The sequence below is a fragment of the Gasterosteus aculeatus genome, chromosome X (assembly GCF_964276395.1).
Source record: "Gasterosteus aculeatus chromosome X, fGasAcu3.hap1.1, whole genome shotgun sequence".
Taxonomy (NCBI): domain Eukaryota; kingdom Metazoa; phylum Chordata; class Actinopteri; order Perciformes; family Gasterosteidae; genus Gasterosteus; species Gasterosteus aculeatus.
The window spans coordinates 2069954-2091389 of record NC_135698.1 but is presented as its reverse complement, the minus strand read 5'-3'; the positions used below and the strand labels follow the sequence as shown (position 1 = coordinate 2091389).

General features: G+C 44.9%; 2 protein-coding genes across 2 annotated transcripts; one reads left to right on the top strand and one right to left on the bottom strand.

Moving 5' to 3' along the window:
* The first annotated feature begins 1565 nt into the window (after positions 1 to 1565).
* Positions 1566 to 15876, top strand: LOC144383688 (aminopeptidase N-like). The gene is made up of 20 exons (XM_078082278.1): positions 1566 to 2430; positions 4022 to 4164; positions 4281 to 4420; positions 4499 to 4619; positions 6932 to 7086; positions 7907 to 8020; positions 8149 to 8292; positions 8386 to 8451; positions 9456 to 9521; positions 9632 to 9780; positions 10629 to 10708; positions 11095 to 11228; positions 11493 to 11548; positions 11669 to 11816; positions 11979 to 12067; positions 12478 to 12588; positions 12873 to 13040; positions 13179 to 13316; positions 14223 to 14286; positions 15200 to 15876. The coding sequence occupies exons 1-20, from the start codon at positions 1823 to 1825 to the stop codon at positions 15344 to 15346; spliced, it is 2841 nt and encodes a 946-aa protein (XP_077938404.1). The 5' UTR covers positions 1566 to 1822; the 3' UTR covers positions 15347 to 15876.
* On the bottom strand, positions 15872 to 19508 carry LOC144383689 (arpin-like). The gene is made up of 6 exons (XM_078082279.1): positions 19290 to 19508; positions 19094 to 19169; positions 18613 to 18745; positions 17185 to 17391; positions 16440 to 16603; positions 15872 to 16335 (listed from the first exon to the last, which is right to left on the bottom strand). Exons 1-6 carry the CDS (start codon positions 19379 to 19381, stop codon positions 16327 to 16329), a joined length of 681 nt encoding a protein of 226 aa, XP_077938405.1. The 5' UTR covers positions 19382 to 19508; the 3' UTR covers positions 15872 to 16326.
* Positions 19509 to 21436: the final 1928 nt, after the last annotated feature.

Below are 21436 nucleotides of genomic sequence, written 5' to 3'. Positions count from 1 at the left end.
TCGCAATGAGGACAAGCGTCTTTACATTTGCTAGAAGAATCACGCCTCCGAATCCCCGCGAGTGGAAGGCCGTGGTCTTCAGACAGTTGTTGGAACAACTGGGATGTCCCCTGTACCTGGCTAATGTCTGGCTGCCTGAGTTAGCCAGATCATTTCCGGCGAAATCACCATAGCAACACATCCAGAACCTTGAACCTGCTCCAGCGCAAGCTAACTTAATTTAGCCGGATGAGCTTTTCATAATAGGCTTTGGGCTTGTTTTTATCTCCTTGTTCTGGGTGGTGATAGTTCATTGGATGATGCATTCCATGAAACCTCCTGCCAGCAGGCGCATTTAACCAAATGTCTGATCTGATTGATAGCGGCGATGAGGCACTTAAAATGAGCCTACACACCTTCATTATCATCTCCTGCTCTCCTGCTCCTGAAAAATGTGCCTGTTGGACTGTTCAGGCTTTCAGGGATCAGCTCTTCCCCCCTCCTGAAGTGGGGTGTGCATGCGTATCCGTCCTGATTACTGAGGTCTGGTCTGAATTAACAAGATTGAGTGCGGGTTGATGTTAAGCTGGAATTTTGTTGAACCGCGTACGAGGAACGGGGCTCTGATGCGCACCAGAACAACAATAAATAATAAAACTTTGGTGTACAATAGGACATTGTTCTGAGTGAGGTCCAGGGAGTCTCTCTGCTTTGGTTACACATGTTAAACTGTGATGAAATAAATGGAATTTGAGGGTTTGTGTGAAACCACACGGCTTTCCCGCGTGTCATGGACCTCAAAACAGCCCTAACGGGGCGTTAATGGAATGTGGATGTGCTTGATCGCTCCTCGACCCGGCTCCAGTCTCACTGGGACGACTACTCGGTTCTACCTTAGTGTTTGCGCCACGGTTGGTGTGCGTTTGATATTCTTGATCGCCAGAAACATCTGTTCTCAATAAAAAAAACAACCGCCGCCGCGCCCATCTCAGGCCCTCTGTTCCATACACCGTTCCCTTTTCTGCCTAAAAGTCTCACTGTGTTGCTCCTCCTGGGGTGAGGAATGTGTGTGTGTGTGTGTGTCGGTCATGGAGGTCGCGATTCCCTGAGGTTTAAGGCTTTTCCGGCCAACTCAATGATTTCTAAAATGACTCGATTGTCTTGTTCTCTCGCCTCTTATCCGGTGCAGTCAGCTCTCCTCCCTCCACATGCATCTTGTCGTATGGGAGTTTGTCACTTGCACTGGGTCTGACTGAGCGTGTGCACTTGGAAGCCACGACCCGGCCCCCTTTTTGGGCCTTCACCTGGGCGCGGAACCTCGCACACCTCCGTACGGTCCAAATGGACCACGCGGATGTTCCCCCTTTTCAAGGATTTCCTCCACCTGCTTCTCTTGTCGTCTCCTCTCTTGGGCCTTTGGGATTCCGATGAATACTACGTTAATAGAAACAGTGGGAGGGAGGGAGTGTGTGTGATGGGCTGGGGGGTGGGGGGGGTGCGGCCTGAGGATAAAGTGTTCCTTGAGGTCTACCAAACCCCTACATTAGCGGCAGGACCGCAGTAACCTCCTCCAGATGTTTCCAAGCAGTTTCAGACTGATTATTTAAAGACAACGCCAATGAACGTCGCCCTTTCCGCACTAAAACTCACTCTTTGCTCCTTTGGCAAAGTCCGGGTTAATGCTTAATCTGAGCGCAGGCCCTTAATTGTTGAGGCCAAGCCTGGTTTATGGGTGGGAGGTTACTTCGATGTGAACAAACCAGAGGCACACAGGCTCTTCACACTCATCTCTCGCTGGTCATGCAACAGGACCTCCTAGGACCGACCATCGGTAGAAGCCAGCATGTCTAAAGCAACCGCCGCGTCCAAGGCTCTGGCCGCCGCCTTTGTCGTCCTGACCGGCTCGGTCATCGCCGGCATCATCACCATGGTCATTTTTTACAAGACGGAGATCTCGCCGATGAACCCGACGCCCCGTCCGACAACGCCGCCCACCACCACCAGTCTGCCGCCCGTCTTCCGGTTGCCGAGGGACCTGATACCCCAAAGCTACGAGATCTTCCTTCAGCCTGACTTCTACACCAAAATCATCGAGGTGGTGAACGTCACCAGTCCCAATCAGACCATGCTCTTCACAGGGAACTCCACCGTCAGTTTCCATTGCGTCCAGGGCACCAGGGCCATCTACCTCCACAGCGATGGCCTGGCCATTTCTGAACCGGTAGTGGTGAACAAAAACAACAGCAAGAAGGTCGCCGTGTCTTCGACGAAGAACCACGAATACCCAAGCAACTTCCTGGAGATCCAGTTGGATGAGGCGTTAGAGCAAGGGGTGACCTACAGTCTGTTTCTGGCTTTCGAGGGAGACATCAGACAAAGTCCTTATGCAATGTTTGCAAGCAAGTACGCCGAAGGCGCCCCAGCTTACGTAGGCGATCAAGACGGAGAAAGGTAAGCGGAAAACAATCACGTGTTCAGGAACCCGTTATTTGTTATTATTCTGTTAATGAATCCACTTGCTGCACTGTGCAAAACATCTCAGCAGGTGTGTCGCTCAAACGGAAAGAACTTTTTCGTTTTATGATCTTAATTATCCAGCTCTAGGTTTTTTAAGTAGATTTAGGAAAAGCTCCTTTTCTCCCCACTGCCATTAGTTATCAACAGCTGAGAGGACTCTATAACCTGACTCACAACTGCTCTGCACTGTGGCTTGTTAGGATTTCACTTACTGTTACTGTACTGTTAATTTATACTGCACACATTTCATTTCATTTATTTTTTTCTTTTACAACCTGCTCAGTTTCGCACTTTTCCCCGTTTATGTAAATATTGTATTTTTATTTTTGAAATTGGTCGGCTTTCCAGAAAAGGAAAACACAAGAATTTCAACACACAGGGCAGGGCGTGTGTAATTGACAATAAAAATCTTTGAATCTTAGATTTGTCAAAGTCAGCAGTCAATCAAGTAACCTCTGGATCCAATACATCATTGGATTTTACTGTTATTAAGATGCAGTCATTTTATGCGACTAACATCACGCACTCACAGACTTTGAGCCCCTCAAACTCCGTGACGTCATAAACGTCATAAAAACGTGTCACGAATATGTACATATATTAGGGCAAGGCAAGTTATTACGTTAATTAATGCCGACAATTATTTTATAGTCCCTTAATCTTTTGCTCCTTGGCTTTGAATTCACATAGAAACAAACGACCGGTGTACTTAGTTATTAACAGGGAGACAGGCTGCCGGACATAGATTACTGTTTACCAATATAATATTATAATAATATTATGTTTGTTGATGTTGGTATCTATTCAGAAAAAACAGAAATCAGATTTAGAAATGTTCACTCTCCTGATATAAAGTTGTGTTTGTGGATAAAACGTTAATGCCCTGGCAGCGGCAAATAGCTTTCGTTTTATATTTTATATGATTGAATTAATGTTTAAACTGAGATTTAACTGCTACTGTGTAAAGGGAATACTGCTGTTTGTTTAGAGTGTTTGCATAAATAAACGTGCGCAATAAACTACATTTGAATTCATTTCAAATTTTGCGCATTATAAATGTGAGTTGTCACAGATGATCATTTGATTAATCGCAATTTAAGATTGTAATTGTTGCCCAGTAATAATATACACAGTATATACCTGTATAGTTGTATATACATGTATATGTGTGTATATCTATCCACATAGATAACTATAGCATTGCACATGACAACCTGCGTGCACATGTATATGTTCTATACACAATGTTGTATTGTCATTGAAACCCAAGTGAAACTGACACGTGAACCCGTTGGCCGCGGGCTTGACGCAATTGGTCCAATAACCTTCATCATGCCTTTTACAATGCAACGAAATACAAAATCAATTACTGGAACACGTCTATTTGTCATGACAGGCCTTGGAATGCAGTGTTTATTCAATAAAGCCAATGCATTTAAATGTTTTTTTTTGCGTCCCCTGTTCCTGCAGTATTCACCCATTTTTTCATAAAGAAATCTCAGCCCGTCTTTCTCTCTATTCACAGATTCCTCGTCGCCACCATCTTGGAGCCAACCTACGCCAGGAAAGTCTTTCCTTGTTTCGACGAGCCCGACCTGAAAGCCGTGTTTCACGTGACAATCGTCCACAGGAGCGAGACGCAAGCTCTGGGAAATGCAGAAGTCAAAGGTTCGAATCCCCACACCGGTGTCTCTCACCAATGTCCCCTGAGCCACGGTGACGGAAACCGTCAAATAAAAGATGTCCTTCCTCACACTGGTCCGCCTTGTCTCCCGCTCTCCCAGAATCCAACGGCATCGACGACGACTGGAAGGTGACTTACTTTCATCCGACGCCCAAGATGTCAACGTACCTGTTCGCCTTCGTGGTGTCAGAGTTCACGTCTACCGAGCCCTCAGCACCCAGCGACCGCGTGGGAATCGAAGTATGTGTGAAACAAGTGCAAAACAGAAACGTGTAGGAGAGGATCCCTTCGTCTGACGTTTTGGTTTGGCCCACACAGACGTATGCACGTCCCAACGCCACCAGGGCAGGTCACGCTCAGTATGCCACCGACGTCGCCGCGAAGATCCTCCAGTTCTACGAGAGCCACTTTAAAATGAATTACCAACAGCAAAAGCTGAGTGAGTCTTTGTTTGGATTTAATTTGGATGGATGTGTGGTAGATGTTGAGTACAAGCTAGCAATAACATCGTCTGTTGTTCCCCAATAATATATACTTTGTTATAGTGTATTGTCATATTATATTTATATATTGGTATTTTCAAAAACTCCCCATGAAGTTTTAGAAAAGCAACATTAGACGTATCGTTTTCGATCACATTGTTTTTCTCTCAGTTATACGTTTAAACAATAAGATACCTGGTTATGTTTATTAAACAACAAGATTACCTGGTCATGTTTATTAAACAACAGATTACCTGGTTACGTTTATTAAACAACAGATTACCTGGTTATATTAAACAACAAGATTACCTGGTTACGTTTATTAATCAACAGATTACCTGGTTATATTAAACAACAAGATTACCTGGTCATGTTTACTAATCAACAGATTATCTGGTTATATTAAATACCAGATTACCTGGTTATATTAAACAATAAGATACCTGGTTATGTTTACTAAACAACAGATTACCTGGTCATGTTTATTAAACAACAGATTACCTGGTTACGTTTATTAAACAACAGATTACCTGGTTATATTAAACAACAAGATTACCTGGTTACGTTTATTAATCAACAGATTACCTGGTTATATTAAACAACAAGATTACCTGGTCATGTTTACTAATCAACAGATTATCTGGTTATATTAAATACCAGATTACCTGGTTATATTAAACAATAAGATACCTGGTTATGTTTACTAAACAACAGATTACCTGGTCATGTTTATTAAACAACAGATTACCTGGTTACGTTTATTAAACAACAGATTACCTGGTTATATTAAACAACAAGATTACCTGGTTACGTTTATTAATCAACAGATTACCTGGTTATATTAAACAACAAGATTACCTGGTCATGTTTACTAATCAACAGATTATCTGGTTATATTAAATAGCAGATTACCTGGTTATATTAAACAATAAGATACCTGGTTATGTTTACTAAACAACAGATTACCTGGTCATGTTTATTAAACAACAGATTACCTGGTTATATTAAACAACAAGATTACCTGGTTACGTTTATTAATCAACAGATTACCTGGTTATATTAAACAACAAGATTACCTGGTCATGTTTACTAAACAACAGATTACCTGGTTATATTACACAATAAAATACCTGGTTATGTTTATTAAACAACAGATTACCTGTTTATGTTAAACAATAAGATACCTGGTTATGTTAAACAATAAGATACCTGGTTATGTTTATTAAACAACATATTACCTGGTTATATTAAATACCAGATTACCTGGTTATATTAAACAATAAGATACCTGGTTATGTTTACTAAACAACAGATTACCTGGTCATGTTTATTAAACAACAGATTACCTGGTTATATTAAACAATAAAATACCTGGTTATGTTTATCAAACAACAGATTACCTGGTTATGTTTATTAAACAACAGATTACCTGGTTATATTAAACAATAATATACCTGGTTATATTAAACAATAAGATACCTGGTTATGTTTATCAAACAACAGATTACCTGGTTATGTTTATTAAACAACAGATTACCTGGTTATATTAAACAATAAGATACCTGGTTATGTTTATCAAACAACAGATTACCTGGTTATATTAAACAATAAGATACCTGGTTATGTTTAATCGTTATGTTTAAGTAATTGGAACAGCAGTCTTGACCCCCCCTGACCTCTTCCCTATGTGAGCTTCTGCGAACTCTTTGGAAATTGTTTGTGAAAAGACAGACCGACACACACACACACAGCAAAATCCGTAGAGTTGATTTTGGTAAAAACCATGGGTTAAAAATGTAACGTAAACGTGTCGGCTAAATGACCTGTAATGTATTTAACACTGGGCAGATTTTGACACTTATTCCGAGTTAACTTGTTAACACTTTGTCGAGTGTTGATTTAACGCTGACAACACAAAAACCATGTCCAGCTCCAGACGCTCTTCTTGTAAATAAATGGTTCCTTGTTGGCAGCACCAATAGCGCTCGTACAGGAAGTCCAATCTTGGTGACCTCTAAGAAGTCCCTCCATATAAAACGTTAATCTAACTTCAATGAGGAAGAGAGCTGCCTTTTTTATTCCTGGGGAGTGGCGAGCTTGTCCAGCTGACTTAACCCGCGCCCGAGCAGGTTCAAGTTTTTGGATGGGTTGCTGTGGTGATTTTGGAGCTCTGCCGTTCTGAGAAGTGAGCTTGATACGTTCAGATAGTGTATCAAACTACGCCTGTGTATCATTTGATCAATTCTCCACGTCTATGTGCTTCTTCCAGCTCAAATCGCACTGCCAGACTTAAGAGCTGAAGCGATGGAAAATTGGGGACTGGTCACGTACAAGGAGGGACTCCTGCTCTATGAGGAGGGAGTGTCCTCGCCGTTGCACAAGGAGGACATTGCCTCTATCATCGCACATGAACTGGCACACCAGGTTAGAATGATGATTGTTGCCCTGATGGACACAACAAAATATGACACGTACCAATGGATCAAGGCCTCAACTCTTGTATTGCATAGCATGTATAGTCTTTTTATGAAGCAACTTGCAACATTTTGGGACAGACATGTAAAGACATTTTGGGACGGACACGTAAAGACATTTTGGGACGGACATGTAAAGACATTTTGGGACGGACATGTAAAGACATTTTGGGACGGACGTGTAAAGACATTTTGGGACGGACACGTTAAGACATTTACATGTAAAGACATTTTGGGACGGACATGTAAAGACATTTTGGGACGGGCGCGTAAAGACATTTTGGGACGGACGCGTAAAGACATTTTGGGACGGACACGTAAAGACATTTTGGGACGGACAGGTAAAGACATTTTGGGACGGACACGTAAAGACATTTTGGGACGGACACGTAAAGACATTTTGGGACGGACACGTAAAGACATTTTGGGACGGACAGGTAAAGACATTTTGGGACGGACAGGTAAAGGCATTTTGGGACGGACACGTAAAGACATTTTGGGACGGACACGTAAAGACATTTTGGGACGGACATGTAAATCCATTTTGGGACGGACATGTAATTTGTGTCTCTTTGTAGTAGTGTTGTATCTGTGTAGTTATTTTGGTCTTTTAGGGGTTATTTTTGGTTGGTTTTAATACTTTTGTTGTTGTTGCGTTGAGTTTTCTCAGTGTCTTCCTGGTTGCTACTTATATAGAGGGACATTTGGTGAAGGTGACGCTGCCCAGTAATTTCCCCTCAACTATCTACATCTTCTGTTCTTGTTGACAGTGGTTTGGGAATCTGGTGACGATGAAATGGTGGAATGACATCTGGCTGAACGAGGGCTTTGCCACGTACTTCTCAATCTTTGCAGTGGACCAAGTGGAGCCTTCGTTCCAATTGGTAAGTTCAGTCCGAGCTTTGAATGAAGGACTTTTACAGCTTTCATGAAACAGTGAATACAAAGTTCAAAGCGGGATGAACGGGTCTTCGTATCTCCATGTGCTCCTGTCTCTTTTTGGCTTCCTCAGAAAGAATGGCATATCATGAGCAACCTCCACAGGGCGTTCGAGGACGACGCTCTGGCCTCGTCCCACCCGCTCAGTCCTCCGCTGGAAGACGTCCAGTGGCCTGCTGAGATCGAAGGGATGTTCAATTCCATAACCTACTTTAAGGTATGTAAACTAGCAATGAATGATGTATGTATGTATGGTACCAGTGTGCTGTGAATGTGCCACTCATAGATGTATTTGGTGTTCACGCTGCAGGGAGCCGCGGTGCTCAGGATGCTGGCGGACATCGTGTCGGAAGGAACTTTCACCAAAGGAATCAAAGCAAGTAACTAGTAGTTTTTCTCTTTGTGTCTCGGTGGTTCCCCAATGCGACGTGACTGACCAGATGGGTGGAAAAGCAGAACACGTCACCAATGTTCTTTAGTTTTTGATTGGAGGTCTGGAAACGGCTGCTCTTAGTCCCTGAATCACACAGACATCGGCGGCTGGTGGATTTTTTTTTTTTGGTGGGGCCAGCCAATCAGTTTCACTAAACATCCCAGTTTGGTTCAATGCAAAACTAATTTTTAATATTTATTCCTACAGTTTACCAATAAGGACATCTTATTCAAAAAAATTTTAATATGTTTAAAAAAAATTTAATCTTTTTGGGGGGGCTCAAGGTGGGTCCACGCCCCATTGCCCTCTACGGACCAGCCGCTTGGCAAAAGGTCCCCGGCCCCATAGACTCAATGCTGAGCGTTGGCATGCGCTGGCTTGTTGGTGTTTTTGCACATCAGTGGCTTAGAAACGAGCCGTGGCGTCAGGTCGTCGAGCCTCTGCGAGAGCTTTCTCTTTTCTGTGTATGGTCCCTCTGGTACAGACAGAACTGGACTTAATGTATTTCTATTCACTCCACACGCAGCTTTGGATGGAAGGAAGCATCCCATCCGGCTGGTAATCCAACACGAGCTCGAGTGGTCATGTTGCTATTGTGGTCACATACGTTTGTTTTAAATAAACCACGTTTACCATCATTCCAACATCTGTTGTTTAGAGAGACAAACAGGTTCCCAATGTGAAATTTAGTCCATGTGTCCACCATTTCATCACATGTTTAAAGGCCTCCAGCCAGAAAAATAGAAGAAAATCTGTTTTCAGCCAAATATTTGTTCCAACGTTACATTATCTTGGGATCCGCTGCCTGAGGTTGCGTTTCATCCAGCTCCGAACCACGAATATTCTGAATGCAAAAGTTCCTCTTGAAAATAATGATTTCGAGAGGAACGGAATGAAACTTGAAACCGTAACGTCTCTCTGGATCTCTCTGTTTATCCGCGTAACAGATGTACCTCTCAGACTTTAAGTACGGAAGCGCAGACCAGGACGACCTCTGGGGGCACATTCAAAAGGTACCGTTCGATTCTCGCGAGCCACGTTTTTCGACGACGACACGAAGCAGGATTTGTCGTCGGGGGTATTTATACCGTGAGACATGAACCCATTTGCTCCCTGTTCGCAGGCCGTTGATCAGGACGGTGGTCACACCGACGTTGCCAAGGTGATGAACACCTGGACGAAACAAATTGGCTATCCCGTCATCACCATCAACACAACCAATGGAGAAATCTACCAGAAGCACTTCCTGTTCAACGACACTTATGAATCTAAGTACGTGCTACGTGAACATCTATTTATTACACTCGTTCGCACAGGGTTTGTTTGCCGTTTTCCCGTATGAACTCCAGACCGCGTCCAGAGAATCGGGGTCCCGTTTCCCCAATAACACCCGTAGTGCACGCCCTTACCCACTGGAACACACTCCGTTTGGTTCAGGCCCCTGTGCAGAGCCTGCAAGGGGCCGGACGGGACATAAAAAAACGCTGCTGCCACGTGACCGGCTTGAAGTTTGAACAACTAAGCCTTGAATTCGTCCCCCAAATCTTGCTTTGGTCCTCAGAAGCACCTGGACCTCATCGTCGCTTTGGTTACACCTTTTCGTCGGCCTCTGTGTTGTTGTTGTAGTGGTGCGAACGGGAAGTCATGAATCTTCACAGTGTCTTACGACGGCACGAAACCACTGCAGCTGATTGTAGTGAATCATGTCTTTGGCCCTGTGGAATGTTTTGAATCAATATGTTGTAACTGGGCTTTCCAGGCAATGGTGAGTTGCGCCATCGTTGAACCTGATGCAGTTCTGAGTTGTTCTGGCCAGACCCACAACACAACGGTGGGATTAGTTCAGTTCGATATAAAACATCAAAAGTGGGCCTCCAAGCCCTTTATAATCTGGGACCCTCCTGCAAAAAACCTTTAACAATAAGGAAAAAGGAATATGCCTGAGGGAGAAACAGGAATCTCACTCTATCAGGGCGGATAGTTGTTCAATAGAACGAAGAACATAACAGAGTTACAACATTGTTGCTCAATGTTTAAAAGCTCAAGAGACCGATTTCCTAGTAAATTAGCTTCTGGTACTAATTATACCGTGTTGTTTCTATACTTCTCTGCATGTTTAGTCTTTGGTGGGAGCTCCCGATCAGAGTCATGTCAAATGCACCCAAATCTTCTCCCATCTGGTTAACGTCCAACAATAAAGGTAAGTGAATGCACCGCGGACATACTTGGAATCAGACGTCTCGTTTCCCTTTTGAAGCACCGTTTTAACGGCGTTGCCGTTCCACCTCCTTTGTTGCATCGGGCACGAAAGACTAAAACTCCATCGTTGAATATCCTTTTCCTGTGGCATTGTGAGGGCTACTGTGGCTCAGTGACAGAGGGGACTGTCCTTCCATCAGAGGGTCTGTGGTTTGATCCCCCCGGCTCCACTAGTCCGTGTTAACGTCCTTGGGCAAGGCACTTAGCTGCCGTTCCCGCGGTGTGTGAATCACTATGAATGGATGAATGACGTGTAGCGTTGGAGCACAGGTCCAATTACAATTCATAATGTTTGCCCGTTTATTCTTTTTTTTTTTTTTTTTACAGTACAGAAAGACGAATTCATCTCTAAGAAGGGAGAGTGGATCCTGGCAAACGTCAACTGTACGGGATACTTCAGAGTCAATTACAACTCGGAAAACTGGGAACGTCTCCTGACTCAGCTGGAGACAGACCCTGATGTGAGCACTGAGCCCCCCAAAAAATACACTAAGCACTAAGACAACTGGTTCATCCTGATTTAGACAGTCAAACATATTACAAAATGTCATGACAATCCATCAAAGAGTCTGGACTAAACCATCCATCAGTCATTGTCATGAGCCGTGCAGGACTCAACTATCGTTGGGTCTATATATGACTGTGGAAACGTTTAAATTCAAAATGAGTTGAGTTTTACAGTTGTAGATGTCTTCGTAAACTGTCCCTCAATCTTTCTTTTTTAGAAAATCCCACTGATGAACCGAGGGCAGCTTGTTGATGACGCGTTTAACTTAGCAAGGTAATGACTTTTATCACTGCTGCGAATCAAGCGTGTTGTAAGACCTTGCCTGGAATGAGGTCACGCAGGTGACTCGTCCGCTTCCTCGGCGTGTCGCCAAATCGATTGCGTTTCCTTCAGGGCCGAACTCGTCGACGTGACCCTGGCCCTCAACTCGACGCGCTTCCTTCGGGACGAGAGAGACTTTCTTCCCTGGAAGTTGGCAGCCAAGAACCTGGAGTACTTTGTGCTCATGTTCGACCGCTCCGAGGTCAACGGACCCATGCAGGCACGTGCCGTTAAAACCCCCTCCCGAAACGCGTGGTATTCAAAATGAAAACGCCGAAACTGAATTGAGTTGGATTTGGATTCAAGCAAAGGCGACGGGACGACCTGCTGCCGGCGTGGTTCAACCCTGTAACCCTTGTTGTGAAACTGTGTCTTCCTGCAGGCGTACCTCCGCCAACAGGTCAAGGGCCTGTACGACTTCTTCCGCAACTACACAGACAGTTCCACAGTCCCGGAGAATCACTCATTACAGTAAGGAAAGAGGCCCTCAGAACAGACGTGTGCGCTTTAGACCCACACAGCACCAGTTACACACGACGGTCAGGCCAGTACAAAGTCTGCTTGTATGGAGCTGCTTCTCCAAAAGGCTGAATCTCATTCTAAGTCTTTTACACACATGTTTTTTGTGCAAATGATTAACATGTCCAGCTATTTTCCAAATTCACCATCTGAAATACTCCGAGAGCACCAATTACTGCTCGTTCCCTGACGGCGCTCTATCTCATTCTTGGCAGTGGAGACGGTGAAATATGTCAACGCAAGGGTTTTTTTTTTTTCCAAAGAGTTGAATAGAATCTCTCCAAGCAGACGTCATCATTATATTTGCCATTATTTAGTACTCGTACACTTATATATGAAATGAAATTGTGCTTCCTTCCAAGGCACACCCAGATCCTCGCCATAGAGGTGGCGTGTTCCAACGGACTCCCAGAATGCGTGGAGATGGCGACGGGCATGTTTGCCAACTGGATGGCGAGCAACGGCACTAACCAGTACGACGCTACTGAACGAGCGTTTTTAATTTCAACATTACATCCTGCTTTATTCATTCTGAAATGAATGCACTTGCCTGTAACGTCTTTCATTATGTTCACTCTGCAGCGGTGATTTAGTGACGGTAGGAGGCTTTGAATCACTCCCTGTTGTTCCTTGGTGGTGGCTGCTTGTACCACTCTTTGTGGTGTTTATCTCTAAGAACTCAAGAACTTGGCCTTAAGTGAGGGAATGCTGGGAGAGATAACGCGTGTGTGTGTGTGTCTGCGTGTGCGTGGTTCAGCATCCCCCCCATCCTGCGCTCTGTGATCTACTGCCAAGCCCTGGCCGCCGGCGGGAGGGAAGAGTGGGACTTTGCCTGGGACAAGTTTCAGAGCTCCACCGACACCGCGGAGAGGGACCAGCTCGGCCAGGCTCTGGCCTGCACCAAGAAGATCTGGCTGCTCAACAGGTGAAACGCACAATCGCGGGTTGTTTTTCCGCCACTGACTGCGTGCACGACAACTCGTGTCTGCGTGGACGCGCCTCTGATAAGGTGAATCCCAGCCACAATCTTTTTACAAAGGGAAGCTCCTTCTTTATCTCGCAGATACCTGGAGTACACTTTGGACCCTGAGAAGATTCGTCGGATGGATGTTGGTCCCACCATCAGCTCCATAGCCAGGAACGTGGCGGGACAAGCGCTGGCCTGGAACTTCATCAGAGCGCACTGGACATACGTCCAGTGGTGGGCTGCTTTTTGGACTCTGACCACTTCCTGTGACATTCATTCATGTTCAATTTCCGAGTCACGACCAAGTAGCATTTGAGATTGGGTGGTTGGGTTTCACCACTATGAAATTAAACAGGAAGGCAAGAGGCCAACGCTCAAATGTCGCCATTTTAGTCCCGAGAGGTTAATTAGTGTTCGTGGATATAAAGCGTGTTAGCTGACATGTAACATTAGCCTTCGTTACAGATGTAAATCTAATGCTCACTTTCATCTTGTTGGAGAACTTTAACCGTGTTCACCAGCTGGTGAAAAGAAAGATGGCCGTCCTCACTCACAACGTCAAACACATCTAACAGATTGTTAGCTTCAATCATAATTTGTTAAGCCTTTACTAACTAACCGTAATCAGCCACAAGTTCTCACTTAACCAATTAAAAGCTTCATCCACAGTCTGTGAATGTAAAAAAGAAAAGAAGAACTTTTTTAAAGGCCTTTTCAAAATAAAATGCAGCTTTATTTTGGAGGGTCGGCTCGCCGGGCCGCCGTTGTCAGGGCCAACGAGCGCTGTGCAGACCAGGGAACTGATCCGTATCGCCCTGGACATTGGGAACACGTTGGCCTCGCCAAAGCGTCTCTGCCTCAGGACGGTCGTGGTCCTCAGGTCGTCCTTATCGCTGCATTATCAGCGCAGAGGAGACCTGAGGGCAACGCGTGGTCGAGTCGCTCGAACAAAAACCATAAAGGAGGGCAACTTTAATTAACGGTGGCTTGTAAAAAGCCGAGTACAAAGGTCTCGTCATTCTATCAGTGCTTATCGCCTGGCGCTGTTTGTGCTGTGACCAGAGGCCCACGCGATCGGCGGCGTCGTGTAAACACACATAACTAAACTAATACTTTGTCCCCCCCTCTGCTCGTCTCCAGGGACTCGGTCATGCTGGTGGACGCAGTGACCCGCAGGTTCTCCACGCTGTTTGAACTGACCGAGGTAATTTGTATTTGGATGTTTTTATTATGTCAAAATGACAATACGGCCGCGCAGTGACGTCAAGGGGAGACTCCTGTTTCCAGTAACACGCCAATAATTAACTAATGAGGGAGGTGATACACCCTGATACCCTATCACACGTCTCTCTGTCACGTGACTGTATGAGGAAGGAGACAAATCACGCTATCGTTTATCGCAGCGGTTCCCAAACTCGAGGACGCTTTGAAATCTGAAAATCTTTGGCGGCCCACCCAAACCTTTAACCACAACTCTGATCAAAACATAATGATTAAATTACCTTAAGAGTTTAACCAAAATCAAATATCCGCGAGCAAAAGTCCGTCTCCGCGAGGTATGGTCAATTAACCAATTGATCCATATATATAAGGCGCTCCGGATTATAAGGCACTGTCGTTTTTTGAGGAAATTAAAGGCTTTTAAATGCGCCTTGGAGTGCGGAAAATACGGTATATTTACTTTAATACCACAAGAGGGCGCCCCGTTTGTTTAACGACAGGCGGAAAGAGCCTTATTGTTTTATTAATCTGTCCGTTTAAATTGTTTGTGCTTCATCAACTAATGTGCCGCATCATACATATTTTCACATTAATTTCAAACTTTTAAAAATTGAAAGTTAAAAAACTATTTATTTATTGTAAAATTACCTCTCGCGGCCCACCTGCAGTACCTTCGCGGCCCACCAGGGGGCCGCGGCCCACACTTTGGGAATCGCTGGTTTATCGGTTGTCTTGATTTTGCAAACCTCTCTGGCTCACCGGTCTGCTAATCGTTAACTATTTACCTTCTGGAACCTATTTGGTTCTACTTCCTGAGGTGTTTTTCCCTGGAAGAATCTACCTGTCTGCGCTCCAGCTCCTGACAGGGTGGGCCGGGTCTGTTTGTGTGTCCGCAGCTGGAGCGCTTCGGGGAGGACTACCACCTGGGTGCTGCCACCATGGCGGTGGTGCAGGCCGTCGAGCAAACCCGGGTCAACATCCAGTGGGTCAGCGAGAACAAAGACGGCGTCCTGCAGTGGTTCGAGAGTGAAACGGCTTCGTAGGGAGCGTTTAGATCTCGTTGTTGGTGCCTCACAGATCTCCTGCTAACTAACTCAACTAAATCCCCCCCGGCACCGATTCCAGTACCACCGCACAAGAACCGGCTCCCCTCAAAGCGACAAAGTAATCAACCAATAGGACATTTAATTCCTTCAATAAAGACAACTGATCCGTAGTGTTGTGCCGAGAGACGTGTGGCACCTCAGTGAAGACACAGTAGTTTATACACTATATTATACAATATATTATTGCTATTGCAACAGATTTCTTCTCCGTTGTTTTTGCACATGACGCTGGTCCACCGTCAATGTTAAGAGTTGTATACTTGAAAATGTTTGAGAATAAATTATAACATGTATTTGTCAGAATCTTTTAAAATTGTTATCAATGTATTTGGAAGGTTAAAAATCTGAGCCCAAGGACAGATTCCCCCAATTGTTCCAGGAACACGTCCACATGTTGTAATCAAGGAACCAAATCAGCGTTATATGGTACTAGCAGTTATTTAAAAAAATAAAACACTGAAATTTGATTCAATAGAAGTCCTTTAATTGAGTACAAACATAATGCAGCCGGTATTAACTGATCTATATCTATAATAACTAGATGATCATAACAATAACGGTTGATAGAAGACCTAGAATACATTTGGGGCTGTGGAAACGTATCAACGCCTTTTTAAAATCCTACTTATTGTCTGGAAACAGCCCGAGATCATATGAGCCTGTAGGAGTGAACGGCTGCTAAGAGATGCACTTTAAATAGATCCGGAACGGACAGAAGGAACCATCCGGCGCTCAGCACAGAATCCCCTCGTACGCCCTCTGGATCGGACTCGCACACGAGAGAGACGGGCAAGAGAAGAAAAAGAAACCAGCAAGCGAATCCAAAGTGCACGAGGACGAAGCTCCACCGCCGGCGAGGAGCCGGGGAGAGTCCAGCCAGGCCGCCGGAATCCGAGGCGAAGGACGAGACGCTTCCCTCAGTCACCCTGAGGGAGAAGCAAACGTATTATTATTATTATTATTATTATCATTATCCCCTTTTCGGGTACTTTTCATTGGGGCGCGATGGGCAAGGTAGGTTTTGACGCACCCATTCGTCTTCCCCGGCTCCCTCGCCGTCCCCGCCGGGCCTCGGCGCGCCGCCCGCCTCGGCTTTGTGGGCCAGAACCTTGTCGGTCCACGAAGCGCCGGCGCGTTCGTCTCCGGCAAAGTTGCACGTGGTCGCCGCGCCGCCGTCCACCGTGGCCAAGGAGACTGGAGGAGGAGAATTCAGCGGGAAAAGAGTCAGACAAACAACGCAGGACGGATTAAAAAGAAGCGAGTCATTTCCTGCACTGGGGAGGTTTTAATGTAGGAAACCAGCGTCCCTCAGGACCCCCAGAGGGTCTGAGGTCGGCCCACCAGCCTCACAAGATCCTCTTGGAAACTGTGCTGGTAGTGGAAGGATGTAGAAAAATAGAATTATCTGTAGCAATCTATCTCGCTAATTAAGCTAATGTTACTCAGGTCAGGGGTCAGGGGTCATTTATTACCTAAACACGTCAGACATACAAGGAATGTGACTTCCCACAGGGCGGCCTATACACCCTGCGTGTGTGTGTGTGCGTGTGTGTTAGCTAACTCCGTGTAAAACATCAGCTCCCCTTAGAGGCCTCATGGGAAACTTTCCCAGCCCGCTGCCACGGAGGTCAACGCGGGGTCGTGGAAACAGAAAAGGACCCGGGCGGCTTTTGGAAAACAGGCCCGTCTTATGAAAAGCAATCCAATTAGCTCCTGATCAACTCCTTCATATCCCCAAAGGAAAAGATCCACACCCGAGACCGCTCAACTCTCACATATGAAAGGACCATTCCCTCTGGTCTTCAGCCGCACTTCCTGCCCCGCCTCCAGCTCCGTCCGGTCCATGTGGGACTCCGGGTACCAGAAGGCCCAGGTGCCGCTGGGTCGGTGCTTGTCGGTGATCTTCAGCAGCTCGGCCTTGTTCACGACGAGCGACAGCTGCTCCTCGGACAGGCGGTCGGACTCGCCTTTGGCCTCCACCTCTGTGTCCCCGACAGAAAGAGGTCAAAGGTCAGAGAAAAGGCTTCCGGGTGGAAGCAAGATTATTTTATCAAAATGAGATGCAGGGATGATGACGCTCTAATTCATGACCTTCAGTCACCAAATAAACCTTCCGATAGCTTTTACCTAAAAACTAACTATTTACGAAGGATATTTATTTTTTGATTTTTGCTTTTGAGTTTGTTTTGTGTTGTAAGCGAAGAAACAAGACAATAACAACGAGAGGACGACGAAACAACGAGGCACACGCCAGCAAACATCACCCAGGGAGAATGAAGAAAAAACAAATTAGGTCATTTAAAAAGAAGATGTGAACAAAGCCAGGGGGCACAAACTCAACGGGAAGAACTTTTTACCGCCCTCAATCTCGTGGCCAATAACCAATAATAAATAATAAAACCGGGACCTCGTGACTTCCCGGATAAGAGTTCCAGCACTTTTGGTTTATTATGGCTTCACCCTTTAACAAGATAACTAACTGGGTTTAAAGTGTAATATAAGTCGCTTTGGATAAAAGCGTCTGCTAAATGACCTGTAATGTAATGTAATGTAATGACGAGAAGATTCAACTGTTGACCAAAGGACATCAGCAGAAAGGTGCCAGCAGCCCAGAGAACACGTGATGCTGTGTGGAGCGAGTGCGCTGCATCTTTGCGTTGTTACATTTCTGTGTTTTGGTTCACAATCAAATGTAAAATCTACTAAATATAAGAGAAACGCATTATCTTAAATTATTGCACGTACAAACTACAACCACTGTAAACACTCCGAGGGGTCATTTCAAGAAGATTTTGTTTTGAGAAAATTAAAAATGTTTTTAAAAATATTTAAAAAAAAATATTCTTTTAAAAGTGTTATTTGTGAAGAACAAATACTTTTAAAACTATTTAAAACAACATGAAACTGTTACACATTGTTCCAGACAAAAAAAGATATATATATATATATAATATATAAAAATAATATTTATTTATGTATATTATATTTATATATATATATATATATATATATATATATATATATATATATATATATATATTCATACAATCCACCCATCCATAGAAATATATATATAATTCCATTTTGCATTAAGATTTTTTTTTTATTACCTTTTTAGAAATTGAATCTGTCACTGACCCAAACGTGGAGGACGATGCAGAGCGGAGGTTGAGAGGAAACGAGAGGCGTTGTCGTGTACTCACTGTAGGAGGACATGAGGAAGCCCGTGTTGACCTTCACGGTGTCGCTGAAGTTGGGCTCGATCTCCTTCCCGCCGCCGTCGAACTTCCTCCGATGGATGCGTGTGGGCTTGATGTACAGCACATAGAAGCGGACCTGTCCAAAAGTACAGACACGGTTCTTTAGTCAGCCTTGGATGCTAAAACGAGGTAGGGTACTTGGGTTTTCTAGTGTACTAACTTACAGTTCCTGTCTGTGCTGAAAGACGTGTACTGTCAGTACCAGGTAGGGTCATGCACTCAGTTTCAGCAAACATCCCACTATGATTTAATCCACCAGTATACTATAAATAATACTATTCAGTAAAATATAATTAAATGTTCCATGGTGATACTTTACTCGCTGTACAACACGTGTGTGTGTGTGTGTGTGTGTGTGTATACATACAAACATTGACAATTTGTTTTTTTATTTGTATATTTTGTGGCCCTCTCTGGTCAGTACCTTCTGACCGCTGGGGTCACTGATGGCGTGTCTGGACACGTCCAGCAGCGTCCCCTCCAGGAGAACCCCGTGGCCACTGCGTGGAAGACAAAGGTTCCACTGACTTTACTTCCCTGCTCGCGGTGCATTCAGGTCCCCCCCCCCCCCACGTGGGAAATGGAGCTTCCGGCGAACCGGCCGGTTCGGTGTCACCTACCTCTCGTACGCGGAAGGCGACCACGCGCGCTCCAGTTTCTCGTTGTGCACCGGTTTGTTCTTCAAAGACTTGTTGTCGTAAATGCGGCTCATCTTTCACGAAGAACACCGGAACTTTCCTGTGGTCCTGATTCCTGAGGGGTTTTTTTTCTCCTATTTCCTGTTTTCTTGTTCCCTACACGCGGCCGCGTCACAGAGGTGCGCTCGAATCTCTCCACGGCACGTGGCGACGGGAGACGGCGGCGTGAGAGATGAGGGGAATGTGCTGCACGCAGTGGAAATATCGAGTCCTTAAACGCGGTGTCACAGTATGGAAGCTGTTGTTGTATTGAAGTCTAAAGTGTCCCTTTAAGTCACAGGTGCGTTTATTATTCTGGCTAAAGGTGACAGTATTTCTAACGTGGTTTGAAGATGGATGCCGTCCACCACTTAAGCACACGAGTTTCAGTCCGTTGGATTTTCACAGGAAATTCAGAATTTAAAATGTTAAGAGGAAAAATTCAAGGGACTAAATTAGAAAACACAACTTAAACCCTGAATGTGAAAAGGCATAGAGGCCTGGAACCCTCCAGAGACAGAAGACCATGGACAATACAGAGCAAGATCAACCTCTTAGTCATCGTCGTCATTATCACCGACGTCGTCGCCAACTGGTTGGGCTTTTTCTCGGCGGGTGGTGCGCCACAAAATCCTTCTCATATTTTCCCTTCAGTTTACCAGCAGGTGCTTCATCAGGAGCCTTTTCTTATGAAGCCCGTGAAGAACTCGAGTCTCTAAGCTCCTTGGCAATGAACCCAACGGAAACCATCCACATCTGCTCCTGCGGAGCCACATGATTTCTGTGGATTTCTGATGGTGGTTCTATCTGATGGCGGTTCTGTCTGATGGCGCTTATATCTGATGGTGGTTCTAACTGATGGTGGTTCTATCTGATGGTGGTTCTGTCTGATGGTGCTTATATCTGATAGTGGTTGCGTCTGATGGTGATTACATCTGATGGTGGTTCTGTCTGATGGTGCTTATATCTGATGTTGGTTCTATCTAATGGTGGTTCTGTCTGATGGTGGTTCTATCTGATGGTGGTTCTGTCTGATGGTGCTTATATCTGATGGTGCTTATATCTGATGGTGGTTCTAACTGATGGTGGTTCTATCTGATAGTGGTTGCGTCTGATGGTGATTACATCTGATGGTGGTTCTGTCTGATGGTGGTTCTGTCTGATGGTGCTTATATCTGATGTTGGTTCTGTCTGATGGTGGTTCTGTCTGATGGTGGTTCTATCTGATGGTGGTTCTGTCTGATGGTGGTTCTGTCTGATGGTGCTTATATCTGATGGTGCTTATATCTGATGGTGGTTCTAACTGATGGTGGTTCTATCTGATAGTGGTTGCGTCTGATGGTGATTACATCTGATGGTGGTTCTGTCTGATGGTGGTTCTGTCTGATGGTGCTTATATCTGATGTTGGTTCTGTCTGATGGTGGTTCTGTCTGATGGTGGTTCTGTCTGATGGTGCTTATATCTGATGGTGCTTATATCTGATGGTGGTTCTATCTGATGGTGGTTCTATCTGATGGTGGTTCTATCTGATGGTGGTTCTATCTGATGGTGGTTCTATCTGATGGTGGTTCTATCTGATGGTGGTTCTATCTGATGGTGATTACATCTGATGGTGATTACATCTGATGGTGATTACATCTGATGGTGATTACATCTGATAGTGGTTGCGTCTGATGGTGATTACATCTGATGGCGGTTCTGTCTGATGGTGGTTCTGTCTGATGGTGATTACATCTGATGGTGGTTGTGTCTGATGGTGATTACATCTGATGGCGGTTCTGTCTGATGGTGGTTATATCTGATGGCGGTTCTGTCTGATGGTGGTTATATCTGGTGGTTCTATCTAATGGTGAACGTCTGATGGTGGTTCTATCTGATGGTGGTTCTGTCTGATGGTGCTTATATCTAACGGTGGTTCTGTCTGATGGTGGTTATATCTGATGGTGGTTCTATCTAATGGTGGTTCTGTCTGATGGTGGTTCTATCTGATGGCGATTCTGTCTGATGGTGCTTACATCTGATGGTGATTACATCTGATGGTGGTTCTATCCGATGGTGTCCACCCAATGGGTTTGAGTGGGTAGACCTT